Genomic DNA, 10,354 nt, shown 5'->3' with positions numbered 1-10,354 from the left:
GGGGAGGGGGAGGGGGAGGAGCGTGGCGCGCCCGGCGCGTGTTCTCCGCCGACGTCACAATAGCGGCTGGCCCGAGTCCCTGCCCGGTCGCAGCCGATCGGGGCTGGTTTGAGCTGGTGCGTTGCCATAGCGACGCCGGCGGGCCTATATATAGGAGCGCCGCGGCGGTGGCGGAGCTTTGTCAGCCCCGATCGCTCCGGCGGCCCCGCTCCTCCGGCTCCTCGCACCGCGCCCGGCTCGCAGGAGGAGGAGGAGGAGGCGGCAGCGGCTCGGAGCGAGGGGACCGGACGCCGGGGGTTGACAGCAGCTCCCGCCGCAGCTGCTTGAGGTGAGGGGAGCGCCGGGCCGGGCGGCGGAGGGAAGGGGCCCGGGGTGGAAGGCGGCCCGGCGCGGAGCCACGTGTCTGCGGGGCCGCTGCCAAGCGGGCCGGGCTGGGCGCCGGCTCCTGCCGCCGGGCATGGGGCCTCCCTCCTTCCTTCCGCGCCCGGGGAATCCCCAGGCTCCGGGCGGCTGCGAACGAGTGAGGCCGGCCTGCCCGGGGAGGTGTTGGCGGCGCCTCCCGGCAGCCGGGGGAGGGGAGGGCTCCGGCGTGGCCGCCGGCCTGTTCCGGGGTGGGGAGAGGCAGGCTCCGGGGCAGGATCGTGGCTCCGGGGCGGCCTTACTCGCCCGCAGCACGGCCTTGCTTGCCCGTAGCACAAGCCGCCTGGCCTGAGGCGGGAGTCCTTCTCTCCTGCGGGACGACGGTCCCCACGAGGGTGTCGGGGGTAGGGGGGCCAAGCCGCAGGGTGAAGCGGGCTGTGATGAAGGTGTCCCCCAGGGCGAGCCGAACTGCCGCCTCGGGAGGCCTCGGCATCGGAGGCTGGAGGTCTGGGTGCCCCGCTGCCGGGGAGCCGACTTGGCTGTGGGACCATATGGATTTGCAGGGAGAAAGACGGGCGGTGAGAGCAGGGCAGCTGGCCGTGTCCTTCCCCATAGCAGCGATCTGCGAACCCCGGGGCCAGGAGCGCCTCGGGCACCCCTTCCAGCCGCAGCTTTGGTATCTGGGTCCAGAGCCTGCAGGCGTGACTCAGCTGCGTCTAAATACAGCTGCTGGATAAGGGAATGTTCTGGAGGGCAACTTCTAAAAGGAGCTCAAACGAAGCTGCAGAGGCTTTGCCCACAATCCGAATAGAAATATACGCAGGGAGGCTACAGTTCGCGTCTACGTGATCGTGTGCTGCCTGTATTCTGTGTAATTACACTGTAGTTAAAAATCGTGCAGTAAGGTGGAGATGGAAAGCTTGCAAGAAGTTCTTAACAAAGTCTGCTGTGACCAGCAAAAGTAATTCACCTTTTAGAGGTCAATAGGAAAAGTGGTTTTCATGCAGCTCTGTGCAGAGAGGAGGATAAACCAAATTCTTTCTGATGGTACGCACTTGTCTTAAACACAGCTAGAAGTCCCTGAACTGCTTTCTGCAAAGTTGCAACATCTTGTTGAAATCATCCTACCATAAGATGCAATTTCTCTTTGGTAACAAACAGCTTCCTGAGAAGTGTTTAATTTGCTGTTTCTTAAGGTCCTTTCAAAGAGGCTTTTAAGAGAAGACTTTAATCCAGCTTCTAGGAGAATTAACACTGCATGTGAATAAGAGCAGGGGGAGAATGAGGGTCGGTGGATTGTTGGGTTTTATTTCATTAGAGTTAAAGCTTAATCTAGCTTGAATCTTAAATCTGGTTTGTCTCTGACAAGTGGGAATCGATCAAAAGATGTGGAGTAGTTCTTGACACTGGCAGTTCAGATGCCACGTGTTTCTGAAGGCTGAATTGGAGTTGTGTAATTGCTGAGCTTCAGAGTCATTCAGTAGATAAAGTTTGATGGAGTCAAGTCTACACAGTGTGTGGAATGAATAATTCTGTTGGTCTTAGAATCTTGTTTATCTGTGACAGCTATAAAACATCAGTTATTTTTCATATGGTTTATAGACAGCCTTTTTGAAAATAGAGGGAATGGTGATGTAACTAAAGATTAGTGGATAATTTAGAGTTTGCATAATCTTCAGTGCAGATTTGCATGAGTAGATTGAGTGTAAAAAGTGCTGAGAGAAGGCAGAGGGCTGGACCTGGTTACACGAAACCATATCTTCCCTGTGAGTCACTTGCAATGCTAAGATCTTTAAATGGCAGCACACACTTCTGCTTGAGTTAACAGCTTAATGGAGTAGGCTGTCATTCTCTATTTGGATTACCCAGTAAAAAGGATGACCCATACACTTTGCCATGGACTTCATAGGTCCATGATGGCAGAGGAATGTGCTTTTGCTCTTTAGTTCTGGCTCTTAAGGGACTTGGCTGGTAGATTTCTGTTAACAATGAAGATTTATTATGGACTGCTGTAAAATCCTGTTAGAAGGGGTTAATTTGGATCACTGATAAGACTTTGTCTGCAGATCACAGGAACCACTCTTTCAATGTGTATCTGCCACTCCTGACAGCTGAGGTTTTCTTTTCACGTAGCCTGGAACTGATGGGTAGAACAGGGGAGCTCTGTGCCACCAACAGAGCAACCTCAAGGAAAGCCCTGGTCTCGTGGCTGGTTTATGCACAGTCTGAGCTGTAGTGAGAATCCCGATATTCAACTGGTTTTGACCCGGTGAGAGTTGTTACTACTCAAAAGTCAGTAACATCTGATTCTGTCTGTAGTAACACATAAGCCTTTTTCCCAGAAACTGGCGAGCTACAACAGTGCTTAAGAGTTCTTAAAAAAAACTAGCTGGCACCAGCCATAATATTAACAGCTCTGATGTGGAGGTAAAGACAGTGTAAACTTCCAGGGACTTAGACCAATAATATTTGACAGTATTTATTTGGGTTTTATTTGTTTGTTTTTCTTTTAATAGGTTGAGTATATCATACAGTTGTTGAACAGGGGAGAACTTGCCTTCAAGCTAGCAAGATTATTTAGGGGAGTCCCTGCTTGGTTCTGACTAAATCCGAGTCGTCATCTATGTAAGTTCCTAATCTATGCTGCTATTAGCGATCACTGTAGGAATTGTCTAATTGTAAATTATATGACCATGATGTAATGGTCATATATGGCTATATAAATTTAAGTGAAGTAGTGAATGTAAACTGTATTTATTTAAATGAAGTACTGAATGGTTTGTTTTTTTGTATCAACAGTTTGTACTTAAATCCTTTCACATAAATCTGAAATCATGAGTAACTTCAGCAATGAAGAATTTGAATTCACCTTCCTTGACGAAGGCTTTACTGCCAAGGATATCCTTGACCAAAAAATAAATGAAGTGTCATCTTCTGTAAGTATGATAGGAAAATCACTGCATTTCATGACGCTACCTATTTATAAACTAATAGAACAAGTTGTCTTTGCAGATCTTCTGCAAGGCAACCTCTTTCTCAAATGCTGACCTCTGGGCTTATCCTGTTATCCATTGTTTGTAACTGTAAGATGTGTATTTGCTCTAGGATGATAAAGATGCCTTCTATGTTGCTGACCTCGGTGATATTGTAAAGAAGCACATGCGCTGGCATAAAGCCCTTCCTCGAGTAACCCCCTTCTATGCCGTAAAATGTAACGACAGCAAAGCTGTAGTGAAGACACTTGCTGTTCTTGGTGCAGGATTTGATTGTGCCAGTAAGGTAAGATCTTGACTGTAGTCTGATTTGTGACTTCAGTATATGTTCAGCTTTACAAGATGTGTTTATATAAAATTAAGCTTAACCAAGCAATGTTGCTTTTGTTGTACTGATTAGTTTGATCATCCATCTAGGAATATCTTTCACAAGTGTAATGTGTTCTTTTTTTCAGACAGAAATACAGCTGGTGCAGAGCATTGGTGTACCTCCTGAGAGAATAATATATGCAAACCCCTGCAAACAAGTATCTCAAATCAAACATGCTGCTAGCAGTGGTGTACAGATGATGACATTTGATAGTGAAGTAGAACTAATGAAAGTTGCAAGGGCCCATCCAAAAGCCAAGTAAGTTTTGCTAATTGTTATATAATTCTTGTTTGGGTTCCCAAGTTACGGGAATATCTGCTGTTATCTGAAACTTGTTCTTCATTAGTTAAGATAAGCTGCAAAGTGATGAGAAAATAAGCCTACTTTTACCCAGTGAAATTTAGTCCTCTGTAGCTTCCTATACATTAGGAAGAGACAGACAGGAAAGCTCGTATGTTTAAGCTCAATCTTATTCTAAGGTCATACCTGCCTGATAATGATATGTCTTATACTGGAACTTAAACCCTAATTTTTTCCTGTTTCTAGGTTAGTCTTGCGCATTACAACTGATGACTCCAAAGCAGTTTGTCGTCTGAGTGTTAAATTTGGAGCTACACTTAAGACTAGCAGGCTGCTTCTGGAGCGTGCAAAAGAACTTGACCTTGCTATCATTGGAGTTAGGTGAGTTGATAATATCAAAATACAGTCACACTAAGTAAGATTTCTTTAAAGGGTCCTCCTGATAATAGAGATGCCTTTGCATATGGTGACATGAGTTTTGTGTAAGATTTTTAACTAATTTGCCAAATAGCAACTGATATCTTGTATCTCTTTGTAGTTTCCATGTTGGAAGTGGATGTACAGACCCAGACACCTTTGTTCAAGCCATTTCTGATGCCCGCTGTGTGTTTGATATGGGAGTAAGTTGAGTTCTGCTTTTCTCTGGAACTACTGCTCAACTGTTGTGGCAGAACTGAATCAAGTGTAAAGCTGCTACGGGGTTAAAAGATAGCTAAGTTGCTAATTTCATGTTGTTGGAGTTTTTGAGGTCATGATGGTTTACTTTGATTCTGCAAAACTCATCTACAGGTGCGCAAAAATCAGCAGCTCAAACTCAAGTAACTATTACTTGAACAGGATGAGTTAGCTCTGTTCCAAGTGTTAATGAAGTGGCTTTACATTACTTTTTAAGCTAAAATGATACACTGAGAACTGCTTTCTTGACAGTGTTGCAATTAATCTCATTTTAGGCTGAACTTGGCTTCAATATGTATCTGCTTGATATTGGTGGTGGCTTCCCTGGCTCTGAAGATGTCAAGCTTAAATTTGAAGAGGTATAGCTTTGCTAAGAACTTCTCAAGATGTGGAGTCTCTTTTAATGTTGATCTGGACTAAACAAGATCTTGCTTTTTCTGTTTGTAGATACATTTGCAAGAAAATTTGTCTGCTTGGTTAGAAATTTAATTTAGAGGAAAAGGGGAATTAATTTGAAAACTGAAAATTAGATGAACCCATTAGATACATAAATGTATAAACATGCAGAGATAACAAACTTGTAAATCAGGTTTTAATTGCAGACTTGATTCTTACTGGCATGGACTACTTCCTCCAGTTGATGCTGTACTTCAGACTATCTAGATGGGCAGTGCTCCCAAATAGGGTGAAAAGGTAGTCCTGAACCCATACTGTCCGTCTGGGTGCCAGCAAACTAGATCAGTGATCTGGTTTAGAATTAGCTTTTAGATAATTTTTTAATTGATCAGTGTTCTCCAGGCTGCTTTCACACAGAAATAGTTCTCCTTTCAGAAGAGACAAGGTGGCTGGGAATTAATAGGACTTCCACTTAGAGCAGCGTTGTGAGAGCACCTGCCAGTCTAACCTGACGTGGTTAGGTTAGACTTAGATTAAATTTAACCACCATCATTTAATGTGATGATATGATGTTACATGTTTACATAAGGAAACAGAACATAAATTATATAAAGTGAGTTTCCTGATAATAATGTGGGCTAATTGTCTCACTATTAATACCCCTTAATGAAGGCTGGCTTCTCATAGTGCAGTATTGGCTTACGTGAAGCATCGAGAGCAAATGATGTTGTCGTTGGGGTCTATGGCATAGCACAGTCATGCTGTGGCTGGAGGCAGCTTAATAGTCACTGATAACTTCAGAACTTGGAAATAACTGTGCAGGCAACTGAATTTCAAAGGTGATGACAAAGCCTTCTGTATTCTTAAGGTCCTGTGAGATGACTTCTTTAGGATGCAGTAAGCTGGGGGCTATTGCCTGATTAGCAGAACTTACAAGTGGACTAGAAATTAAAATTGAAGTGTGAGGACTTGCAGGGCATTAATGCTGGTCTAATGAGTCTAGGAGGGGTGATTTCCTTTAGACTCAAACTGTTTGGTCACTTAAACTTTTTAAGCTGCAAGTGACATCTGCTTTTGTTGCTTTGTGTAAACTTAATTGCAAACAAAACTTGGAATGGGAAAATAAAGCAAAAGCAATCAATAGAGTTTAGAATGTGCTAATAGTTTTTACACACTTGACCAGTATATCATTGTGAGCATGAAAGTCTGACTTCGTCTCTGACTTCTAAAATAGCACCTGAGTAAACTGCTGAAGTTGTAATATTGGCAACTGATTCTTCCCTAGATCACAAGTGTAATCAACCCAGCACTGGATAAATACTTTCCTTCGGATTCTGGAATAAATATTATCGCAGAGCCGGGAAGATACTATGTTGCATCAGCATTCACGCTGGCAGTCAACATCATTGCAAAAAAAATTGTATTGAAGGAGCAAACAGGTTCTGATGGTATGTAAATCTAGACCTAATCTTACTTCTAGCCAACTGTGTCTTTCTTTCCAAGCATTCTCTTACTGGTATCTCAACTTCTTCTAGATGAAGATGATGCAAATGACAAAACTCTTATGTATTATGTGAATGATGGAGTCTATGGATCATTCAACTGCATCTTGTATGATCACGCGCATGTTAAACCAGTTCTGCAAAAGGTATGGTCATTCAGAAGTATCACATACTAGTCATCTATGGTGGATGTAGGAGAATCCTCGTCACAGCGGTCACTTCTCAGTTCACCCCTCCCTTGACGTCACTGGAATTTGGCATTTGACTTACAAAGTCTACAGTGGAATTAATTCAAAGCCAAGGGCAGAGAAGGACTTGCAAGCAGGTCTTCCTCCTCTGTGAGGTGGAATGCTATACTATTTACTGTATTACTTCTGGAAGCTCTGTTTTGATAGTCTTAACTGTACTCAACTCTCTTCTTTAGCGGCCTAAACCAGATGACAGCTGCTATTCCTGCAGCATATGGGGACCAACATGCGATGGCCTAGATCGTATTGTAGAGCGTTTTAACATGCCAGAGTTGCAAGTCGGTGACTGGATCCTGTTTGAAAACATGGGTGCCTATACTGTTGCAGCAGCTTCTACTTTCAATGGATTCCAGAGGCCAACAATACACTATGTGATGTCAAGACCAGCATGGTTAGTAATTAAGTATCTTGATTCAGCAGCGCTTTTGATGTGGATGACTGGTGAATAGCTCGTGGCAGTTGGCGGTCCCGTAGCAAACAGGGCCATAGTTTTGGTGCCATAGCTCTTCTAAAATCTCCTGGTGGTGTGGAAGAAGGCAATGGCTCTGAGGGTTTTCTTTGCTGTGTGCTTAGAACAATGCTAACACTACCAATTACTCCTTTTCTCTGATGTATTCATTTCCAGGAGAGGTGCTTCCAAAGGGGTAATGTTAGGAGTCTTTTCATTAACCTGGGCCTGTAGCTGGTGTGTGGTTTTTTGTTGTTTTTTTTTTTTTTTTTTTTTCCATTCTTGCACAACATATCGAATCATTACAGATTCTTTACAGTTAGCTTCTGCGACCAGTAATTAGAGACCAGTCAATCATCGTTCTAATAGTACACTGTCTTCTACATTATTAGCTTGCTAAATCCTGACCGCAGGATGTAGGAACGCTTAACTGTGCTGCTTCGCAATATGATCTGTCTGTATTTGAGAGCTGTTCCTTGGTTTAGGTTGAGCTCTGGCTCATTGCTCAGTGCAGAGTGCTAGATCTCCATGGGAAGTTATTAAACAGGTAAGCAAAGAAAGCAGACCCCACCTCTTGAGTGTAAGGATACCGTGAAACTGCACCTTAAACAGTTGTTTAAAGTAACCTGGATGCTCTTCTGGCAAGACAGGTTACTGTGCAAGAAGATTATTGCATCTTCTATAAAAGTAGGGTTTTCTGTAAGAGGAAGCCCTTACCTCTGTATTAAAGTCTACCTACTAAACTGGCAGAGAGCATTTGGGCAGCAGTATTGCCCTAAAGCCTGATTAGCTTTGCTATTGGGTTGCTCTCAAATTTACTGAAAATGCTTAAGTTCAGGGGAATTCCTGCCATAAAAGTAAGAGGAAGCTTCCCATAAGACACCAAACTTGTGTCTAATTGAACTAAAAATGACTCTGCAGGAGAATAATTAGCTCTTTCCCGATAGTGCTGGGTTTCTTTTAAAATGTAATACTTAATCTGAGGCATGCTGATCTTAACTATGCAGACAATAACCATCATGAAAGGCTTACAGCCCTCTTTCAGCCCAATGTGACTGCCTGCATCTTCCCTTTTGGTAAGAAAATTCTGTGATGCAAGCTGGCCCTTAACTGAGGGAGATGTATCAATGAAGTTACGGTGTAGATCTTTCTAGCACAGACAAAAGCTTTTTGGAATGTAATCTATGTGTATAAAGATGTACAACTAAATTTGTGGCTAGATAACTGTGAAAGATAAAGGGCAAGATGACTATGTATGTCTAAGTAAAAGCTAGTAGTATATAGGGACCCATGTAATAGCACAGCTTTTTGCCTTGCATATGTCTTGTGGTTTCACCGCAGCCAGCAGCTAGGACTACACAGCTGCTCACAAAGTTCTCCTCCTTCCCCCAGAATGGCAGGGAAAAAAGAAGGGGGAAGGGAAAGGGAAAAAAACTTGTGTGTTGAGATAAAGGCTGTTGAATAGAAACAGTAACAGAAAAGGAAAATAATAATAATAATGAAAGCTGATGGGAAGCTGAAAAGAGTCCTTGAAAAGCATAAACATCGCTTAGCAACAACTAAAACAGTATGCATTGTTGACATTCCTCTCACAGCAATCACTAGAAAGAAAATTAACTCTTTCCCAGCTGAAACCAGACAATACAGTATAAGTCTAAAAGCTCAGTCAACTAAGTTCTTCTGAGCTTGTCTTTCAGTACAACTCCAAGCTGAGTATGGAAGGAGTTGCATGGTTCTCACTGGTCAGCTCCCTTACATTCTTAGTCTGTCATCCCTAGTTTTACTTGATTCAAGTTACCCAGGAATGTGAGAGAGTGGGACAAGGGATAGTCAGTGCCATAGGTCTGAAATGCTGAACTACTGAGCACCAAGTCATTAAATCTGTATAAGCATGTGGTATACAGATGTCGCTACAGGGATATAGGCACGTCTCTGCAGATTTAGATCCTACCCAGAAATGGTACAAACCACTTGGTTTTGGCCCTTGCCCTAAGGCCACAAGTGACCTGCACAAACTCGATTTTGATTATTTGAGCCCCCTCCCTGGTAATATTGTCTGGATTGCAGATGATGAACAAAGAGTTCATTTCATGCTCCCTGGAAGTAAAAAAAAAAAAAAAAAAACACCCAACCTTTGATTACCTTCTTTCTGGCACATTGTAGTGAAGCACTTTTTGACTGTTGCTTTTCTTTTTTTTTTTTTTTTTCTAGGCAACTAATGCAGCAGATCAAGGAGCAAGGATTCCTAGCTGAAGTGGAGGAGCAGGATGTTGCTAGTCTGCCACTCTCTTGTGCCTGGGAAAGCGGAATTGAATATCCAGCAACTTGTGCTTCAGCTAGTATCAATGTATAGGTAATATTTAGTAATTAACTGCAAGGTTAGTCATTGAATTTAGGGCATTTGGGGGACCATTAACTTAATTCTTGCTAGAATTTTTAAGTGATTTTTTTTTTTTTTAAAGTTAGGTTTGGCATAAATGCAACAAAATGACTAGGAGATGGGTCACAATTATCTGTGTTCCTATGGAAACTATTTGAATATTGTTTTATATGGATTTTTATTCACTTTTCATGTATGCTACTAAAGACTGACCCTCAACTGTCAAACAAGTATTTGTAGCTTGTGTATGGCAGAACGGGCTAAGCTTAGTGTTTTGTGACCTACCTGTTTTAAAATAAAGTATATTGAAATAACTGGTCCTGTGTTTGGTCAATCTGTTGAAAGTTGGTCTGTCATGGATGGCTTACATAGCATATATGAAGGTAGAATATATGAAGGCAGAGCAGGTGCTGTGAGCCCAGAGCTTATTAGTAAATCAACAATACAATTGCCATCTTCTCCCCTACCCTTGGCCTCCCAGCTTACTGAAGTGAAGGAACCCCTTAATGGGTAGGGAAACTAAATTGTCTCTTTTTTTAATATGTGACTAGAAAAAGTTTGACTGGCAACAAGTTGAATACTGTGCAAATTCTTGTGGAGTCACATTTGTCTTTCGCTATTGAACATGGGCTTAACATAGTTGTGTATTGCAAGTTCAATGCAATGCCCTTTTTCACTTGTG

The 10,354-nt window shown here is 43.0% G+C and overlaps 1 protein-coding gene across 1 annotated transcript; it reads left to right on the top strand.

Annotated features, from left to right (window-relative positions):
- The first annotated feature begins 81 nt into the window (after window positions 1-81).
- ODC1 (ornithine decarboxylase 1) lies at window positions 82-9,980 on the top strand. The gene is made up of 12 exons (XM_074152943.1): window positions 82-328; window positions 2,877-2,985; window positions 3,160-3,296; window positions 3,466-3,639; window positions 3,809-3,981; window positions 4,270-4,404; window positions 4,562-4,643; window positions 4,974-5,057; window positions 6,380-6,542; window positions 6,630-6,742; window positions 7,021-7,235; window positions 9,504-9,980. Exons 3-12 carry the CDS (start codon window positions 3,195-3,197, stop codon window positions 9,643-9,645), a joined length of 1,383 nt encoding a protein of 460 aa, XP_074009044.1. The 5' UTR covers window positions 82-328; window positions 2,877-2,985; window positions 3,160-3,194; the 3' UTR covers window positions 9,646-9,980.
- Window positions 9,981-10,354: the final 374 nt, after the last annotated feature.

This window comes from Numenius arquata, chromosome 9, assembly GCF_964106895.1.
Source record: "Numenius arquata chromosome 9, bNumArq3.hap1.1, whole genome shotgun sequence".
Lineage (NCBI taxonomy): Eukaryota > Metazoa > Chordata > Aves > Charadriiformes > Scolopacidae > Numenius > Numenius arquata.
Note: the sequence above shows the minus strand (reverse complement) of the source record. Positions and strands in the feature narration are given on the sequence as shown.